Here is a 21,242-nt window from a genome sequence, read left to right as displayed (position 1 = left end):
AGAGCTAAAAAGGAAATCAATTCTGGGCATTAACATCAGCGTTTTCGGGATGCTGCAGCGCTTACGCTGCTGAATCTACTGCGAGCATCATCGCTTGCCAAGCACCCGCACAGACACACGATCACCGGCTCACCTCGGGCATCCCTCTCAGGAGGACGCCCCACGACCGTCCGCTCTGGTGCCACAACATTCCCTGCCCTCCCTTCGGGGCACTCAGCCCAGCCCGAGGGACGCCGCAGGAGGGCCGGCAGTCCGTCTAAAGCAGCGGAGCACGAGCGTGCCTCGCCAGCACCCCAGGGCAGAGCCTCCTGCCTCTCCTCCGGCGCCGGCTGAGCGTCTCCCGCCGCAGATGCTGCCGGAGTCGGACTCGGTGCTGCCCGCGCTACCCCTCCAGCGCCACTGTGGGATCACAGGCTCTGCCTTTTGAATCCGTCATGGCACAGGAAGACCAGGCCAAGCAATAAACCCCTATGTTATAATTATTAAAAGGCAATTGATTCTCTTATTGATTGTTCTGTCATCGATTGTTCTTCTATCGCCCCACCCAGACGGAGCATTAAGCCATTTGGTATCGTGCTACTCAGGATGGGAACCAAGAACGCACGGTCTGAGCAATTCATCCATTCCTGCCCGCAGGGAAAGCTCACGGTGGTGTGGCAGGGCCAGTTTAAACACCCGCCAGTCTGCTGTAACAGCTTTCATTCCTCCTGGAGATGGAAAAAAAAAAAAAAAGGCTGGTAACAGGTATCCCTTTACAAGACAGGACTTGGCAGGTGCCAGTGGAAATCCTAGAAAGCCCCGGTCTGGTAAGGCTCGCTGGGCTGCCCATGGGACCCGCAGTCTCCTGCCCAGCAGCTGGTCTCTGCAGGACGGGGCCCAGGGCCACGTACCTCTGCTCGTGCCCCGGCTCGTCCCCGTCCCCGTCCCCCCCCTCGCATGCAGCGAGGGCACCTGGGGAAGGTGCGTACCAGGAAAGTCAACCACGAGAAAGCTTATCAGAAATAGCGGGTGCAACTGCTTCAGGCAAAGCAAGGTCTCCATCTTTTGCTGATTATTTATTCTCCCTTCAAGAATACAGGACCTGTATTAATCTGAATGCTCTAAAAGCCATCGTAGGTACGCTCTGCTACATCTTCTCAAGTTAATTCTTTTTCCTGTTGTATGATTATTACTTTGCTCTTCTTGACAGCACCGTATCATAATTTGAACTTGTAGTTAATAAAACCTTACAAAGACTTCTCAATAACCTTTATTCCTGCGGAGCAGCAGCCCAGAGAGACAGAAAAGGGATTGTAACTGGGCAGACGGGCACAAATATGGTAACTGGTAGGAGAGGAATTACGAACACTCGACTAGTGTGACAGCCTGCTTTGCAGGTAACTCTAGGAATGAACGTACGGACCAGGGCGAAGACCGCGGCTTTATGCGTATGTCTGTTCTCCCCCTGCGTCAGTACGGACGGTCAGGACCACCTTCCCATCTCACCGTCGCGTTTTGGGCCAACGACGTTCCCAACTGAAGGGACAGCAAGTTCAAATACAAATTCCTATTTGAAATGATTAATTCCTTAAGAGACCCCAAGTGAAATGGCTGCAGCACCCCCGCGTACCAGGCAGCATGCCCCGAGAGGGATGTGTGAGAGGAGACGGACAGATGCCAAGCTTCAGATGGTCACAGTTCATACACTCGCCACCACTCTTGTACTACAAGTATAAAAAACGGACAGAAAAATGTACCAGAAGTAAATTGACATACTGTATTTATTGCACAAATTTCCCCTAAAATTGGGAATGGTTATTATAATACAAGTGCACATCTTGGGAAATATATACAAAAACAGAAGAGAGAACAAGTATGTACATTTTACCCAGCATTTTACAAGTACCACCATCTAAATAATTTAGAGAAAGCAAAAAATTGTCATAAAACATCTATAATAACTAATACGGAGAACATACGCAAGGTGTAAAATCCTTTCTTTTAAATATTTTTTGTTCTTAGCAGCCCAGTGTTTGCCAATTGCAACAAAACCAAATTTGCTAATTTGTGTGCCTAGTACACTTAGTTTTCAGCCAGAAAATTAAGACATGTTAATGGAGATTGGTAACAGTGGAAAAAAGAAATCGAACATTAGTTTTCTATTCACATAAAACGAATCGCGATACACTTTTAAAAAGTCGATGCTATAGTCCTGTAAAAGATCCCTTTTTGTATTATTTAACAAACAGACATACGTACCTCGTTGTTCACGTACCCTAAAAGTTAACTTACAGAATAACTTCCCATCGCACAAGGGTTTTGGCTGCGTTTTGACTACAATACTGCTCGCGAGGGTGCCGCCGCACCGAGAGCCGCCGCTCGGCCCCGGGGGCTCTGCGGGGACAGGCACCGGCGGGCGGGCGACGAGGAAGCCGCATCCGCGGCCGCTTCGTCTGGGACCGACTGAATACATCATTAGGACGACGTTAAAGGGTTGCGTTAGGCAGAAGCCAGCAGAGAAGGATGCCGCCCACCAACCGCCTTTTGCTCCCTCTCAAGTGCATCCTAATTTCAAGCTGTGCAAGGGCCTTTCTTGAGAGGCAAATCCGTTTCGAAGCAATACCCACATTTCGCCTAATAATGGTTAAATGGAGGAGAACACGGTCTTTTCCTGTAAGGATGCATTCTAAGCACGGTCCTGGGAGGTGCCAGGATCAGGGTGCGGCGTGCCCCCGCTATTCGGGCACGTCCTACGGATGAACCCGCGTACGGAACCTCCCCAGAGGCAAGGGCAGGAGCGCGTCCTCGGGGTTCTTCAACCAGGACCACGCCGCCAGCACTAACATCATCAGGTTACAACTGCAGATTATGTACAATGTTCAGAATCGTAACTATTGGCTATATAACGTATTATAGCAAAGAGTTAAAAATCCATATTCCGAGCTCAAGCCTATATTTCATTTAAAATGTGTTTGCACCACTGGGCCCCTACGTTTTGTGCTCATTCCAAAAGCCAGATGTAATAGAATTGTGTGGTGAAGAAAGGACGTTTGAAGAATAGGGGAGAAACATATCCTTAGATCCCTTATTAAACACAAGTTTCTTCCCCGCAGCAGTCAGCGTTGGATTTTATATACAAGGGAGTTTCAAATGACACTGCCTATATTAAGGTTTGGTTTACTTTCTAACGTAGACTCAGTCCTCCACGGAAAGGGGTGCGGGTTTGCCATGTAGATCTTCCCTGGAACAGAGTCTTCAGTTACAGATTTTAAATATTACTGAAAAAACACTTGGGGTGAAACCCTGGCCCCAGCGAAGGAAGGGAGGAGAGTTTTGTCATTGACAGCGGTGGGGCAGGGATCTCTCCTATTGTTGTCAACTTTATCAAATGGTTAAAATAGATTTGTATTTAAAATAACTCTGCAAACAACAATAGCAGGCGTGCTATACTATTGAGAAGATGATTACAGAATGACGTATTTATAGAACTGTTTATAGAGTTTAGCGACCAAGTGAACACGTATCTTCTACTTCTGTGGATAATCCATGAATTTCAATATACTGAGCGTAATCGATGAAAACAGAACCTAAAAATCAGCAACATTAATTGGCTGCTAGGACAAATACGCAAAGAAAAGCCTATAATGAAGTGTCCAGTTAAACTGAGGTAGTAGAGCCTTTGAAAACATAATCCACCTACCACTGTATATTTACATTACTTACACCAGATTGGGTCCATCAGCGATTCGTACAACTATTGTATATACAATGACAAGACAGCGATGGCTGAGTAGAGGAGAAATGCTGAGAATAAAATAAACAACGGTTCCTGCTGGTAATTACACGAGTGAGTAGAAAAGGGATTAGAGGCATCTGCATCAAGGGTATATCTGTCAAAAAATAATTCTGATATTACTACACTATGGCGTAATCAACGTTCATTTTTTGTAGAATGGTTTTAAAAAATATATCAATTAGTTACCTGAGCAATTAAGGGTAATAGTCTATTCGTTTTTTTCCCCAATGCTTTGGTACAATTCTTTCTAGTTCGTTATTTCAATAGCTGACTGACTGCTGTAAAAAGAATATGATGTTGCAAGAACATTATAGACCATACAAAAGTTAGAGGTAATAGTCACGTCATTCTGGGGACCCCACCGGGAAATTTCAGCCAACGTTCTCTTTAGATTTTTTTCTTTCTTTTTTTTTTTTTTTTTAACATTTTGATTACGTTGTGGAAGAAAAGCATCACTTAGTAGAAAGCAACATTGAAACATTATAAACATTTAATACTGGTTATAACATCCAGCCAAGAAAGAGAATCTCCATCGCTAGTTTGTCTGTTGGCCTCTTCCTCCCTGTCCCCCCCCACACCCCCCGCTATTCCCTCTCCCCAGGAGAAAGATCATAAATAAATTTTGGAGCCGAGTGTCATTAATAAGCTTTTTACAAAACAAACCAACCCCCCCCTACCCCCTGTTCTTCCTCTGGGAAGTATCCAGAATTTGACTATGCCGTGAAAAAGTAGAAGTTGTTTACAAATCATTGCAGCTTGAGAATTACAGATCTGAACGAGAGCCTCATCAGGAGAAGCCAGTCTGAAGACAGCTGCTGCATTCTCTTGTTAAGTTTATAACTGGCGACGGCATCACATAGTCCTCAAAGCAGTTCTTCCTCGCATTCCCCAGTATAAATTACAGTTAGCCACTGTGGCAGAAACTGATAAAAAAATGCAGATCTTCAGCTTTTGCTAAAATCTTTGATTTTCTGTGGCTGCAATCTCAGGCTTACTCATTTTTCTTTTTTCCTTTCTTTATCCTTCTTTACAAATGACCAAGCGGGAGAGGAAAAGTCTCCAACTGTTTGCATAACGTGCAGTCATATATGGAGGTGCTGCAGCTCAACGAGCAGTTTGTTTTAGTGGCTTCCAAGAGAAAGGAGCCAGAACAAGTTGTCTTCCACTTTGTTTCCAGAGGGGAAAAAAGGCAACATCTATGGCCTCTGGCATTTTAAAGTAGTATCTGGGCAACATACGGAGAGTGAGTGCTTGCTACAGCTGCCAGCAAAGGGAGGTCGCTGGATTCAATCCTAAAAGGAAGCAGAAGAGTCGCATTTAACCTAACCCAAAACGTAGCCCGGCCGAACACGTGCGTTAGTAACCACATTGCCTGCTCAAGCCCAAGTGTTTGTGCTTGCGCCGTGAGTGTATACAGCTCCGAGCGGCAGGGCATCCTTCGAGTAAGATTGAAGCCAAATTGCGCTTCCCTCCTGATGCAGCACTGCCCGCTGGGTTACGCACCCCAGCCACCAGATTGTTTCTGACATCCCCTCCAGACGCGCCTGCTCGCGCTGACGAGCGACAGCTCTGCACTGCCAACGCTGCCTTAGCTCCTACCTGCCTGTTTAGGTTTTTTTTTTTCCACAGAGCCAACAAACTGGTGAGAAAGCAAATGGAGGGAGGAAAAACAGCAGATTCCTTCCTACCCTCAAAGTAAAGGGAGCAATAGTTGGGGGACAAAGCGCAGCAGCAGAGGACTAAGCTAAACTACTTCTGCAGCTTCCAAGGAAGCCCTGGCACCGTGCTGCAGCTCATCCCGCTGCAGCTGCTCCTCCATCTCCAGCTCCACACATGCTCCGTGCGCCTTCCTGCTCACCCTCTACTCCTCTGCATAAAAAGATATTCAGAGCCTTCCTATAAACACCCCTTAAATAGCTTCTCTGCCTGTGCCCCACACCCACAGAGAGGTATTATGTGCCTTACATGACACAGAGGGTGTTTTCTGCCATGTAGGGAAAGCCAACCTGGAGGAATCAGGTGCCCCACGTTGTTCAGTGATGACTGACCAACTAAGGAAGGAGTCTGATAAGCTCTGGAGTGCTGAGCCCACCTTCCTGCCCGGAGGGAAGAGAGAAAGGCTGGGGGATCCTCAGGATCAAGCAATGGCTAAAGGAGAAGCCTGCGGCCATGAGTGATTTATGCCACACTACGGTTCCAGTCCCATTTAGGAATCCATTTCGCTGTGCTTAGAACAAGCCCAGGCGGAGGATTTGGCACCAGGAAACCCAGGGCAGCACTGCTCGGAGGAAGTTTGTGATCGTACCCCAGCACCATGCCCAGCTCCTTGACGTGAACTCTCATCTGGCCCTTGAGATACTCGGACAGCATCTTGCTTTTGAAATAGAGCTCCTGCAGCCGATCTTCCAGGTGCATAACACACTAGAAAGCAAAGGGAGTTGTGTCAGGGAGAAGACAGCGCTATATCCAAACCGCACCCACCCTCGGAGCAAAACAGCACAGGCCCCATATGTCTATTGCCTTTTCTGCGGCCGTGTCTAGGTGAATAATTAGTAAGATATTCACTGGCAAGACTCTTACTTTTGAGCAGAAGCCTCTGATTGCATGTTAAATCAGAATTAATGAGACAGCTGTCTTGATTACAGAGTAGCGTGTAAATGGACAGCTCGAACAGCTACATGAGGGGATGCACTGGCTACTCAAACTGCGGCTACAGATAAATAAACTAGGCAGAACCATACAACCTCTTTAACCTATGATGTGAAAAGATGCTTTAGAAACACCGCCCTCCCGATCGTCATTCATACTTACGAAGTTTGGAGATAAATTATGCTTGTAAAGCTGAAGAGTGGAATGAAGCAGGTTGGAGACGAGACTGGAGACTAACACTTCTTTTCCCAGCTTATTATCAATCATTCGTCTCTGGCTACTGGCCACTTGCACCATCCATTTGTCCGTGTCTGCAATAATGCAGACGGCTTCTGCAATCGGTTCATCCAGAACAGGATGCTAGAAACAAAAAATGAATAGCAGAACCCTGAGAATGACAAATGACAACGGTCTTTTCACAAAACGTCGCCATCCTGGATAGCAGGGATAGCATCCCAGACACTGCTTCATCTAGAATACCGTAAAACATGCTAACGTTGCTTTCCGTCTATTAAAAACTGAGCTTTCTGTAAGCAAGGCACAGTCTTAGAAGGATAGTCGCTATTTTACATTTTCTTCCAGGCTTGAAAGTGTGCCACTGGCTGACAATTAAATCTTTTGATATTTGATATAAAGAGTTCTGACATATCTAAAGTATATTTTAAACCCCTAAACCTGAAAGTACCAAAACCCCAACTTGCTGTTCAACATGGCTGTGTTAACGAGGTTGGTTTTATTCCCAGTTGTCACTGGTTTCCCTTTATGGGAGGGCCAGCAGAGGGAGTCAGGAACCAAGCTTGCGCCCAGCTCCTCCATTCCTTCCCAGTAGCATTTCACCTCTCTAAAGCCACGGAGGTTTTACAAAGGGAGTATTTGGAACCCCCCTGTCCTTCCCCGATACGCTTTTTGGGCTGGAGTGTTAGGAAGCACCTCTTTCCAAAGAGTCGCACAGGGACTTCACACAGGGCTAGGATGCAGTTGTTATTTTACTTGAAGATAAGCGTATAAAATCTTGCTCGCTCCCTTTGTATCCTCTCAATCTTTGACTTTTGCAATTGAAGTTTAAGTCTGCTGATGGACGTGCACCCCTGTTAGGTTATATTTCAGACAAATCTGAAGCTACCTCGCACTGCTGCCTGAAGTTCAATTACACTTCACAAACGGCTTAAACATTCAGCCTAAAACACAATGGCTTAAAACAGCGCCTAGAACAGCCGCGCAGGGAGCGAAACTCCCCCCTGCAGGGTTGGGCCCAAGGGAAGGGGACAGAAACGCGGGGAACGGCCGCGGGAAGGGTGGCTGTGCCTGTGTAAGGTGTGACGCACGTCGTTAACTCGAGAGGTGTGGGAGAAGGGGACATTTCGGAGGCTCCCAGGGGAGCACTCGGAGAAGCAGACTGCCTGCTCACCAGTCTGTGAGGGGGTCTTTCCCCATTCCCTTGGGAATAAACTCGAGGGGAGCAGAATCACGCTTTTGAGCGACAGCCTGCTTTCCACTCCTTTCCTGGTGACTATAAGAGGGGTAGGAAATACCATGCTTCCCAGTCATGCCCCAGTTCATCTAGGGAAAAGCCTCTGTGGAGAAGAGAGGATTTCCAGCACACCTGAGAAGTGTGAGACCCCCTTAGGACAATTATCTTTATATTGGTTTCTCCTTTTCCGACAAAGCCAGCACTACCGGACACTTTGACTACCATCCTAAAAAAGGAGTAATGTCCCCAAAATACTGAGCATTCCTGATGGCTTCACCACAGAGAAGACGTTCTGCCCCGCAAGCAGCAGCACATTGGTTAGATGTGCACGGAAAGAGGAGGGAGCAAAGGGAGCTTCTGCACAACCGCTGCAGCAAGACTCCGTGCCCGGGAAGAGACGCACAGCAACCTCGGCGTTTGGTCTTGTTCAACGTCATTCCATCCCGTGGGCACGCAACCATCAGCAGGCTGCCGTGGCCTACAGGAGACAATTTCTCTACGGCTTAGCACAGAGATCCATCGTCCCAAGGGCACAAGCCTCTCAGCTGGCTTCAGTGGGAGTCCACGTTTTTGTGCTCCAAATTTGCAGTGAAATACCCGCATTTTTCAGATACATTGATTGAGAGAGGAGAAAAAATTGGTGACCTGGGACTGAAGAGAGCTGCGACAGTAAATATTTTCACTTCCAGCAGGTTTGTACATTCAAAAACATTTGCCTTTCCCTACTGTGACAAATACATTTACCAAATATAGCTTAATTACCTGCACAGCATGAGACAAATCTGACACCAAACAGTGCCTCAGCTTGTCATCACTTCCTATTCCTTGCAAAACAAAGTCAGGGACATAAGATGAACAGTAGCCACCTAGTAAGGATCTTCCAAAATTGGCAATACTGGGCTGGACAGAATTCACTTCAACTAATTTTGACCTGCAAGAAAGGCATATCAAAGAGATTTACCATAGTAAACAACAAATTCAGCTTACAGAGAGGCTGCATTTTCACATTTATCATCTCTCTTCTAACTTCCATTCAAGCACTTTTTGAAAAGAAAGAGTTTAAAGTCAGTTTTTGCAGTCAGCCCACTGTGGAAGAAAAGGATACGAGCCAAGATCACAAAGCACAATTAATATTTTTTTCCAGACCACTGATCTCTCGCTATATTCTTTTACAACCAGCAAGCTCAAGAGACACTTTTCCAACCACTGATGCCAAGTTAGGCTACATTCCTCCAAACACATGACATGGGAAGAGGCTCTATCTTTTTTAGGCTCTATTACTGCTGAATAGTACTTACCCAGGGAAGGGAATCTCATATTCTTCTGCCCAATCTTCTTGCTCTCCTCCATAATAGTTACCGCTTGGTCTAGTTAGATCATGACCTGTATCCTCACTTTCGCTGTCACCCAGGGCACTATCTGAACTCTCATTTCTTGGAATGTCCCAATCAATTCCCGGGGCAACTTTTTTCTCTATGTTTTCTCTGTCCCCATGGGGGACGCGAATAGAGATTTTCTCTCTTTGGTCCTGCTCATTAAAGCAGTTTTTGTAGGTCTCTTGTCGAACAGAGTCCATAAATTTACAAAACTCGCTAGGTGGTTTGCTAGTCTTTGTACACAGCTTTTTAGAAAACTCTAAACTACTGTTGTGAGCAAGAAGGTCTGTAGCTGCTTGCCCTGGAATATCATCAATAGTCCGGGTTTCAATTGAACTGTCATCGGTAAAATATTCGTCAAACAGACTCATGCTCTCAGCATTGTATGGATTTGGATTCCAGCTCTGATGCTCACTAGCAACTTGAGGAAAGGGTTCAGCTGTCCCACAGTCTCTGTTTTGGTCCTCAACAGTTTGTTTAGCTTCACAGTTCTGATCAGCAGACACTCCTTCCTCCGCTGCTGGCGGGCTGTGATGCCTAGCGATTTGTTCCACTACTGCCTGACTTCGGAGTTCGATGTCTGAATCGGGTGACATGGAATCTCCGATGAGGAAAGTCACCTTTGTCTGAGCTTCGGCAGCACTGCAAGGAAACGCATCGCAGAAGAGCTTATCCGGCGGCTTCTTTTCCACAGCAATACCGGGTGACCTTGTTACACTGACCGCCTGGTTGCCCGATTCCAGCAAGTCTTCGTTCCTCCACACATTTGCTGTTGGCTCCAAACCAGATTCCGTCACCACACGTTTTTCTGGTGAAGCTGACCCTGTGCACACCACGGTCTCTAGTTTTGTGTCCAGGCAGGGTCTCGGTTGCTTAGCATCAACAGCATCTTCCTGGCAATCGTCAGGAACAATAGTTCTGTTCTCATCTGAAGAAGTTTCCAGCTCTACCTTAGGAGTGTTTTGCGCATCTTCTGTCTCTTGCTGTGAAACACCTTCTATGTTTTGTGCAAGGGAAATCGGACATTTGCAGTATTTACAGCTACAGTTAGGAGTTCTCATTTCTTCAGACTCCGTCGGTAGCAAGTTGCCCCTGTTCTTGTGCATTGTGACAAGCACATACTCGGATTCTTCTACTTCTCCTTTCTCCAGCGTGGTAGTTATAACAGTTCCAGGCATGACAATGGCTTCATCTTCCCCATTTTCTAGAAGATGCGTCTCTTGAAGTTCAGAGCATCTGATGAAGTAAGTAAGGAAATAAAGCAATCTCTGTACCAGGTCATGCCTTTTGCCAACCACAACTGTTTTTGCTAATCTCACGGGTGATCCAATAGCCCCATACAGGTCACCTAGAATAAGAGATAAAAGAGACAATTATTTTGCATCTTTAACATAAATTATTATTCTAACAGACAATTGTTGTGGCCAGTTTTCAAAGGCCAGGTCTACCACAGAAAAACACTAAAGCAGAAGACTGAGGACAGCTATGCTAGTATTTTGTTTTCAAGACAGAGAATCCCAAAGATGCTGTTGGTATCTTATGTAAGGTGACACGCTGGTCAGGGAGACAGCTGATCTCGCATATTAGGGAGTATTCGCACCACCTAACTTCAGTGCCTAGCTTTGGAGGCTCATCTCCTGGGTTCCTTATATAGCCATGGGAGAGAGGAGGCATCTGCTCTGAATTACCCTGCATAGTCTGGAGACTGGGCTGAACTTTTAGCCACCAAGAGAAAGCTGTAAGGAGAAAGAAACCTATGCCAGGAACGAGGGCAAAAAGTGACAGTGGCGGGTGCATAGCTGAAGCCAACCTTCTTCTTCTCCCTCCCCTTGAGCTCTGCTATGGGTTGGATGGGTTGTTTTGACTGTACTTCAGATTCACCTGGGGAAGTGCCTGTGTATGTGTTGTTCTGGAGGTATTAGGGCACTGCATGAATACAGGGGTGGGGGGACAAGGGATCCCAGAGGCCTCAAAGGCCAACCTAACCACAGTGGATCCCTTGAGTCCCATGAGCTCTGAAATCAAGCCTTCTTGCCAAGTCCCTAGCCATTCCTGCCTATACCAGAACAGGGCAACCTCACAAAACTTTCCTTTCCCTTCCCCTTCTGTAACCAAATTCCACGAGAGTCTGTGTGCAGAGCAGGACAATCTGACCAGAGAGTAGGAAGCTCATCTCCTCTTCTCTACTCAGCAATTAGAAGACAGTATGGCTACCTACTCAATCGACTAGGCTTGGAGACCTTACCCAGGGGGTTGCCTAGTCATGATCTCCTGTACTGTGTCACTCCTTTGCCTGTTGTATTGAGAGTATGAGAGTTCATTTCTTATCAAAAGATGGATTTCCTTGATTTGCTTTCCAGAACCAGGCTTATTGATAGCAGCATCCCAAAAAACCAAAAATTGATTTTCCTTAGAGAGGGAGGACCAGAGGAGGACTGGAATCCTCCATCATCACCAGGGCAGGTGACCTTAAGAGACCTGCCATAGATGACTGAAGAGGGCTTTACTTTTTGGCTGCCATTTTATAATTGATAATGCTTTAAGAAATTACAGCACATATAAAAAAAATTACAGTGACCACCTCTGACCACACTTTTGTCTCATTTTGAATTAAAAAAAAAATTAACTTGCGGGGGAAGTAACAAGCGTCCATAAAAACCACCGCACGCATACCCATTGATGTAAAGCTGCTGGATGGTTTAGAGATGTTTGCCACATACCGAGCTGTGCCCACAGTGGGTTGTATGGATGAGTTTTGGCCAGCATGTCCACGCTCTGGGAAGAATGCTTTTCCAGGAAGATTCTTATAGGTGGCTGGCCATTCGGCATGACGGTAGGGACCCAGGCCAAGTGGTTAGTCAGGACTGCAGTCAGTAAAGCCGGTAAAAACCTGAAAGCAAAATGTTCAACATCGTTTTTTTCCCGGTACACACTCAGGATGTTAAACTGACAGCAGTTCTACAGTCTATATGGATCAAGGATTGCAGAAACAACCTAACAAAGTCGGCAGAGATCATCCTTTCGGTCTTGGTTCTTTGGGGAGAGAAGGGAGGGCTGTACCCTCCCTCCTACCCCTGCAAAGCTCTTTTTTAGAACACACATTGAAAGTAAAATGAAATATTTTAAACTTGTGGCATCTCAGTTCCTCTGTTTGGCAATAATTATGAGACTTCCTATTTTGCAAGCTTTATGTTGTAAAACATCTCAAAACCAACTTACTTTGTTCGCTGTAAGAAAACAGTGGCACCGTGTGGCCTCTGTACTCCAAGAAGGAGATCCCAGACCCTTAAGATCTCTGACTGTTGATGAGAAGGCAGGCTATTGCTACCAAACCTGTAAAATAACTAGGTGCTGTAGTCTTTCATCTAACTGTTATGCAATTTCAGCACCCATGGCTGCTCCTTTTCAAAAATAAAAAACCCCAAAGTTCTGTAGCTCAGCCAGAAAGGCTGTGTCCTTACACTGGCAAAACAGTTTTCACTAGCTAAGCAAGTTAAGGCAAAAAACCTTTCTGAACAACGTTAACTGTCTGATTTATTGTAATGATAGAGCATGGTTTCTGCTCCGTGGAGGGAAGACTTTCCCTCCCAGTCTCCTTTCCTGGCAGGAGGAGTGTGCAGAAGCGCAGCCCAAGAACGTCCCACATGCCGACAGATGGTGCTGGCGGCCGCCGCAGCAGCTCAGGTGCCCAGACAGGAAAACAGTCACACGCCACCGAGCCTCAAAATCATGCTATTTGAATAGTTTGCAAGCATCAGGAACCCTACAGCTTAAATTTAGCCGTTTCCTCGCTGGAGACAGCCAGAGGAGGAAAGGAGATTTAAAACTGCATTGAAAAGGAATATGGGGCTTGATTTTCTTCTTGCTTCCACCAGTGTAATTCTTACTGTATTTAAAAGAAAGCAAGCAAACCAAGCCAAACAAGGGACCATTTAAATGTAACCAAGATGTATAGGGCTCAGAATGACAGGGACCAAAGGGGCTAATCCCAGGAAAAAGCTGCCTCTACAGCGGGAACTGATTTTAAGAAAACACATTTGAACCCCTCGCCACTCCCTACGGTCTCTCCCATTGCACTGAGGCAGGAGAAGGTGGACCACGCTGACCGCTAATTGTCACCCCCATCATCTGGGGGGGAGAGAAGATGACAAAGTTGGTGGCGAAGCTGGAAGATGATGAGCAGCAGCCCCTTCCCCACCCTGCAGAGAGCAGCTTCCCAGAGCTAACAGCTGGTCTTACACTGCCATTCCCACTCAAACTTCACATGTTTGTGCTCGTTTTAGGACTTCAATGGAGCCAAACGCTTTAAAAACTTCCCCTATTCATGCCCTGGGGAAAGAGGATGAAGTGTTGACAAAAGAGTAAATTTATCAGATTCTCCCGAGTTTAAGAACAACATTCTCTTTCTCAATTTTTAACAACCACTCACGGCTTTGTCCTGAGGGCAGAAAGGTGAGTACTAATGAAGCACACAGTTTCTTTAGTGGCATTTTACAGAAGTCAGGTTTAATAGCAATTTGCGGTCAGACAGCACTACAGACACAGCTCTTACTGAATGTCTAACCTTGCTCATCATATGATAACTGATTTTGAAAGGCAGATGAATGCATTTCATAAGGTATGTTCACCCCCTTCCAGACATACACACCCATCACGCGCTTCCTATGGACATGGTTCAAATGTTTAGCCTCCACCAAGATTTAGAGGATTGTGGGGAAGCAGGCATTTAATGAGATACTTTCTGATTTCTTTTTTGTTTTAGAAAGAAGATATTTCTGGATGGTCTTTTGATTCTTTGATTACCCAAATTTTAAAAACAGATTCAAAAATTGGTTTGAAATACGAAAGCATAAACGCATATGTAATTTAAAAACTAAAATCCACCATACTGATTTTTAGAAGCATTTTCCATCAAGAAAGTGAATTCCTTCATGAAGCGATGGCAAAGCTGGTTCTTTTCTGGTGTCCCCGACATCATAGTAAGCCAGACAGGCTCCCCAATCCGTGGCATCGTGTAGAGATTGCAAATAGTTGTTCTACAAAATGAAAAAAAAATCTAAACAAAGTAACGAAAGGCAGAGATCCCTATTCAAAGAATTTAATGCAACATTTCATTCCAGCTGTCATTTCCATCAGAAACAAAATTTCCCTCATTAACCATTACCCAAACCATGTTGTTCATTAAATAGCATGAATTCGCCCTTCCGCCTCGGGGAGTTAAGCGTCACAGGTTCTTCATGCATCTACCTGAACTGATCCCAAGCACAGCAGCATTCACTGTCAAAAGTCAAGAGCTGCCCTGTTCCAAATGGAGCAGAAATCGATGATTTTTTTCTTGTTATATCCCTGCTTTCTCTCCATTTCATTCAAAACACTTAAATCATCCATGGTTCTTCTTGATTTATGACTAGGGCAAGTTTATGTGTATCTGACTTATTAAAATACCTTAACTTCCTCCTTGCTTTAAAAAATTGGTGTATCTCCAGGCCAAACCCACCAAAGCGTGGATTTGTAGAGAAGCAGACCAGGTTACTTCTTTAGCTTTAAATAAAGCGTATGAGAGTCAAAGTTAACCCCCGGTTTCAAGGATTACGCGCCTACCCACATCCTTTGTGACTCTACAGAAGACAGTAAATGTATGATTAGAACTTTGGCTCTGCAGTAAAACTCCAGATTAAAACCCCTCAGATTACTGTTAAACTCCTCTAAAATCTAAACCAAATTATAGTTCTAAGTACAACGCCTGCGTTATGACACTATGGGAACCTGTATTTTCATCACAGTAAAAATGTAAGCCTGAAAAAAAAAAAGCCAACAACAAAGGAAATGACTGATCAATTCAGGTTTCTCCCCACCTAACGCACTACTTTTTCTAGAATAGATCTTTTTGTTTTACAAGACAAAGATTTACATGATCCCGTTATCCCTAGTACCACCCCTGATTTATAAAGACCTTCTCTGGATACGTTGGTCTAAAAATTTATAGACACTTCCAGAAGTAAAGCAAGGGCTGCACACGTGAGGCAGGCAAACGCAACTTGAGCAGCAGCTGCCAAATCTTCCGCGGTTTAGTGTTTAAAGTGAAACTCCCTAGGAAGCAAGAGCCCGGCACGTCAGCAGCAGAGCAGCACACAACAGCGGCGGGACGAGGGGCACTCGGGGCAGGAAGGAGTTATTCCCCGGTTATTCAGCAGAGAAGAAAGCAGCTGTACGGTGACAAGACCCCCAGAGCAGCTCCCCAAAGGGCGGCAAAGGTGCCCGTGCACCGTGCCGAAGTCACCGGCACTGCTCAGGAAGAAAGGGGGTGAGGCGGGCAGTGGCATTTTCTACCTTATTTTTTTCTACTCGTTTTCATTAAATACAAAACCCATCCTGTGTGTTCACAATAGTAAAAATCGACCCCGTCGTCCTCAAAGGTTAGATTTTTCAGACACTTCACTGCCACAGGCACTATGGGAAAGCCAGAAAACAGTCAATGGGCTGGAGAGGGGGAAAGTCAAGTTACCAGACCCACCGGCACTCAGAGGCTTGCTGTTTGCTGGGTGACTTTAGAGCAGCCTCGGAGCTGCTCTACGTTAACCCTCTGCTGCTGGTCCTCTCTGGGAGGAAAGCACAGACTGATTACAGACCTGGGCACAACAGTCCTGCCAAGTTAGACACGAGCGGGGCATGCAGCCGGGGGAGACCGGCACTGCCACACCGCGGGGGGAACCGGAGGGTCTCCGGCAGCGCAGCGCTCTTGGGGCCCGGGGATTTCATGCCTCAGCAGTAGCAAGTTGGGACTAGAGGTGGGATTATTAAGGGAAAGTTTTCGGTTCACAGCCCATTAACTGGAGTGGATGTTAAAGAGGCCCAAAGAAAGGGAGAAACCCCGTGTCCAGGGACTTCAAAGCTGGATGAGTTTCAAAGCTCAGAACGAGTACTGAAACCCCCCAGACACAGCTGACCTTAGAAGCTGCAGATAAATCGCACAACTTAACGTAAAATACAGCTTATTTCTCCTTCATATGCAAACTAATCCAAGCCAAGCCTCTTGCAGCTCGGCCGTTTTGAAAAAAGAAACTACTTCTAAACTAAAACCAACATATTAAAATATTTGTTTTCGTTGAAAAGATAGACCGAGTCTTGTGATTCGTTATTTACTATTCTGGTAACCCTGGCTGCATCTGCAACTGATAGTGTTTCCTCAGAAAGAGATCAGATTGCCCTGGCCGGCAGCCAGCAGGCATGTGACTGCAGTGCAGGGAACCCTCCATGCCAGCGCAGGCAGCAATGGCACAGAAAGCAAGGGCAAGGATTAACTGCTTTCCAGCTCTGCAGACACCGAGGGAAAGGCTCTCCTTCCATTTATTAAAGAACAAAAACAACAACAAAAACCCCAACACAACAACAACAAAAAAAACCCCCAAAACACTAGAGGGAAGTTAACTGGATTTAAAAAATAACAAGCATTAAAAATCAAATTGACCCCTCTTGGACATCTGCAGCAAGCAGCCCCCTCCCCTCCGCTCGCCGGCCGCCACGCACACCAGCATCGCACAACGGCATGTAAGGGAAAGTTCAGTTAATGAGAGAGACTGTTCTTTTGAGGGTTCCAGTACGTTTAAAATGGTTCATATTTGGAAATGCTTCTGGGAGGCTGAACTCCAGCCTGGAGCTTACAGGCAGCTCGGCACCAGCGATGGGTGCAGCAGGGGCTGGGGGAGCTCCTCAGGAAACACCTTCGCATTGAACAGCCGCTTGAAACCCAACAAAGCACAGCCCAGCCAAACGAAAATGAAGACCTGAGCAAAACCCCTCCTGCAAACCCTCTGGGGTTTGTCTGCTCTGCAGGCACAGATGGCACCGAGGCGAGCGGCGCTGCTGCTTGCAGACGCGATGGTGCTTGCGGGGCTGCGGCAGCTGCCCTCCGCACGGTGCGGCACGGCCGCGGCTCGGGCGTTGTGCTGCTCCCCGCTTCCTGCTTCACCCTCACCCTAACACACCCGCCAACCTCCCCGGCCTCTGTCCTGGATTTTAGTACCAGTCCAAGACGTCTTCCCCCTGGTGCTGTACAAACCAAACGAGCCAGATGGCTCCGCGTGGATGAGAGCATCCCTCTGCAGCCCCTTCCTCCCCAAGGGAAACACTTCTGACTCTCAGCAGCATGCTGGCAGAGCTGCTCTGCTATTTAGGAGTTGCAATATAATGGCAAAGTTAGCATCTCTTTAGGGATTGTTTCAAAAAAGGAAACACATCAGTGGTTTATAAAACTTAATTCACATGCATTTGCTCCCTATCCTCATTCCTTCCTTCCGAAGGTGACTTTTCCTTAAAAAGGAGAAAGAAAACGAAGGCAATAATTGCTGCAATGAGCGCAGGAGCGGGGCTCCCCCGTGCAGGGAGCCCATGCGACTCCTATGCCCATTGCACAGGGGCCAGCCTGCACTGCTGAGCAAACTGCACCACTCAGTTCACAGCAACATAAGCTGCTTAAAAATTACTGGCATAAAATAGGATCAAATTTGGCTGCCAGAAAGCAGAGAGAGGTGTTTCCCTAGGCCTGGCGCTCAGTGTTTCCTTGCCAGTCTGCGTATTTGCCACACAGGTATTAGTCAGATGCATAATCTGTATTATCAATGTGCTGCATTGGCCTCAGGGACCGGGGGAGTTGAAATGTTTATGCAAGTACAGTAGCTTATTTCATAAGTCATGTGTCTGCACAGCTGACATCCAAAGAGTTTTAAGCCTCTAAGTCAAGTGTTAATAGCTAAATCCATCAGTGCTTTAGAAAATTAAAAACTGTTGTAAAGTGGATAATGATGCAAGGGTAGGCCTGGAGCTGGGCACCAAATTGATGGCAAATTTATCAATAGCATCAATTTGCAGAAGCAGCCTAAACCTTTCAGAGAAGGCAGCTTTGTTTTTCCCAGGGTGAGACGACAAGAGCAAAGGAAGGGGTCTGGTTTGCTGTCTTCTTTTCTCCCCCTCAACCCCCAGTACCGGCAGGTAAATGCCTGGCTGACCCTGCGGCCAGCTCCTTACAGTAACCCTGCTTGCAGGCTAGCGGGCTGACCTACAACCACAGCACCTTCCCTGCAGAGGGGGACTTTTGGGTGGCAGGAGGATACGGTAACAACTGTCACACTCCCTCCTCGCTTCTCTGATCAGTACGGCAGCGTGTAGCCGGTCCCCCATGCCCCAGCGATCTGAGGATATTCTAATCACCAGAGGAGTGCACATCAGCTACACTTGAGAACCTCTGAAAATCTGGGGTTTTTTAAAAAAAAAAAAAAAAAAAAAAAAAATTTCTCCTTAAAAAAAAAAAAAAGACTGCAATGAGTTAAACCAGCACAGGATTACGTTTTAGAAACATCAACCCACTGAAGTCAGCACCCTTCTTCCCTCCAGCACAATTTGCTAAGAGGGCAGGAATCAACGCAAGTCTCAGGTTCACCAAAGGACTCGGGCTCCTGACTTCCCCGTGACTTCAGTGGGAAAGCAGACGCCTAAAGAGATAATAGTGGCCTAAATGGGTTTGCTGAACCTGTGCCAAAGCATCTTTGCATCCAGCCTTCAGTATTTAAATATGTCTTTTTTATTTTCTTACCAGACACATATTGCATTGCTTTGAAAAGCAATTGGCTCTTGCATGTTACAGAAACACTTTTCTTGATGGTGGCACACACTGCCATCCCGAGATACCGCGGAGGCACAAGGACCTTGCCCGGCGGGCTGGGGGCACTGGCTGGTGCGCACCTCTGAATGCATTTGCTTAAATAAAAAAAAAAAAAAAAAATAAAAAACCAAACCAGAATTGCCAAAGTCTGCTGCCCCAGGAAATTCATTTATATGAAATTAAACTGGATTTAATTTACCTCGTTACACTATTAAAGAGTAATATTTATATCACCATGGAAACCTCTGCATAAAACTGGTAGTTAGACACATGCTTCCAGTGCTGGTTACGCAACGGCCGTGTCATGTGAATGATCGCGTCTTACAGCAGCTCAGGAGAGTGCCAATCCTCCGATGTCCGGTGGGACATTATTCTCCTCCTCAGCCTGACAAGAGCAGCCTTCCTCGTCCCATCCCAGCTCAGCACCGCCAAGCTTCCCTCCAAGGAGGAAAAAGCTAGCAAGGGGGGATTTGGCTTGTGTTTTCAGGGTTATTTTTCCTATGTTTGACTCGGGATACGCACCCCTCCCCACCACTCTGGAACTGTTTAACTTGGAAGGACAAAGGAGAACGGGCAAAGTCCGCTGAATGTATCTTGAGGGGAAATATTTTGGGGGAAGTTTTGGGAAAGCAGCTGGGGAGGTGGTGTTATCGGGGGCGGGAGTGCAGAGAAATGGCTCTGGGTGAGAACGGGGAGGGGAGGAGAGGCAGAGCGGGGCTGAGGGGAGCGGAGGAACCACCGTGGCTGCTCCGAGTTGCCGAACTCGTCTCGGGCCCCTGGGCAGGGTTGGCGGCTCCCAGCAGTCACGAGCTCCCTCTGCTCCTTCTCTTGGCACTGCTTATCCCATCCACCTCTCACGGCAGGCCCACGTGCTCGCTCTTCCCTGCCTCCTGTCCCTACCGAACATATCCTCTGCCTTCCCTCGCAACCACCCGGAGGTGAGGTTCTAAAAAATAAAAAATTAAAAAATACAGTGTGCCTTCATCCTGCAACACGACCTAATCCATGGCACTCGGGTAGTAAGTGGAATTGCAGAAAAATGAGTGAGCCTTCACGATCCTTCACTGTTCGGTAAAATACATCCTGATGTCAGGATTTTCTTTTTACAACATCAGAGCACCGTCTTCTATAATGTCTTTAAAAAGCAGTCCTACACTGGTTGTAAAAGGAAGCACCCTGCCACTCCCATCTGAGAGGAGATGAATCACTTGAAACAGATGGATTTCATCTTAATTCCCTCCCCATGACTTAAACTATGGAAAGAAAATACAGTTAAATGCCAGGGATGTGCTTATCTGTGTTACTTCGTATATTAACTGTTGAATAGAGACGCTCTGCAGGTACTGATAGCAAGAATTACAGGACCGCATTTTACTGTGTGAAAAAGATAGTCCTCCTTCTTAGTAGCTGGTTATCTGAAACGCCTTTAGAGCAGAATTCAGAGCAGGGTAAAGGTCTTGCTTTGCTCACACATCAGGAAAATATACACTAAAGGAGGATTTCCCTAACATGGCTTTGTAATTCTTTTCCCCCTCTCAACAGGCCATAAAAGAGAATTTAAGAGGTTGCCAAGAGCTTCATTACTACTTAAAGCACAGAGAACCTTGATCATCTATGTCCTGTTCACACCGAGCCCTGATGGATATACTCACTTGGCAAAATCTAAAAACTCAAACAGATTATAATGGCATGCTATCCCCAATACCTTTATTGTACTTACTTTGGCAGAAGACTTGAGACATTATAAGTTACTGATCCTGCACTAAGGAGAAGATCCTTCTAAAACAGACTTGAGTGCTTTTAAAGAAACAGACACAAAAGACAGGAGACAAACTGCTCACCTGAATTCATTAAGGGCATCAACAATTCTGTTATATGCCAAACTCCGCTGACTGGCATCAGCTGATCTGCGACTCATTTTCATAGCCTTGAAAACAATCATTAAACGGATAAGTAACACATAGCTACAGAAGCACAGAAAATGGAAAACAAAGTCATGTGTTTGACTTTATCTTTCATGCAACTAGTCATGCAAATAATTTTTTTTAAGTGATAAAATGATGGTACAAGTGCCAACTTTCGTATCTGAGGAAGGATAGGTGAGGCACATGCATTTGCAGCCTCTGCTGCTTCTGTGCTTTTCATCATTCAAGGCATAAAAGGGGTCAAAGTTTTCACTGCAGTGGCAAAGTAACCGCTAAGTATTTCCTAGAAGAGAGATTTGAAGCAAATCTAACCGCACTTTTGAAACTTAGATCTTTGAAAATATCCTACACATCAGAAGCAGGGGGTTAAAAAAAAAAAAAAGAGCGA

At 46.2% G+C, this 21,242-nt stretch overlaps 1 protein-coding gene across 4 annotated transcripts in view; it reads right to left on the bottom strand.

Annotated features, from left to right (window-relative positions):
* Window positions 1-1,742: 1,742 nt before the first annotated feature.
* FNIP1 (folliculin interacting protein 1) overlaps window positions 1,743-21,242 on the bottom strand; it is a 70,744-nt gene continuing 51,244 nt past the window's right edge. For 3 of the 4 annotated variants that reach the window (XM_075510125.1, XM_075510127.1, XM_075510126.1), the window contains 8 exons: window positions 20,771-20,856; window positions 14,161-14,307; window positions 11,992-12,161; window positions 9,194-10,619; window positions 8,658-8,826; window positions 6,587-6,784; window positions 6,081-6,196; window positions 1,743-5,067 (listed from right to left, as the gene is read on the bottom strand). In XM_075510125.1, the coding sequence (XP_075366240.1) occupies window positions 4,989-5,067; window positions 6,081-6,196; window positions 6,587-6,784; window positions 8,658-8,826; window positions 9,194-10,619; window positions 11,992-12,161; window positions 14,161-14,307; window positions 20,771-20,856 (2,391 nt within the window). In that variant the 3' untranslated portion in view covers window positions 1,743-4,988. The remainder of the gene's footprint in view (window positions 5,068-6,080; window positions 6,197-6,586; window positions 6,785-8,657; window positions 8,827-9,193; window positions 10,620-11,991; window positions 12,162-14,160; window positions 14,308-20,770; window positions 20,857-21,242) is intronic. The other variant, XR_012776885.1, reaches the window with a different exon arrangement.

This window comes from Mycteria americana, chromosome 8 (genome assembly GCF_035582795.1).
Source record: "Mycteria americana isolate JAX WOST 10 ecotype Jacksonville Zoo and Gardens chromosome 8, USCA_MyAme_1.0, whole genome shotgun sequence".
Lineage (NCBI taxonomy): Eukaryota > Metazoa > Chordata > Aves > Ciconiiformes > Ciconiidae > Mycteria > Mycteria americana.
Note: the sequence above shows the minus strand (reverse complement) of the source record. Positions and strands in the feature narration are given on the sequence as shown.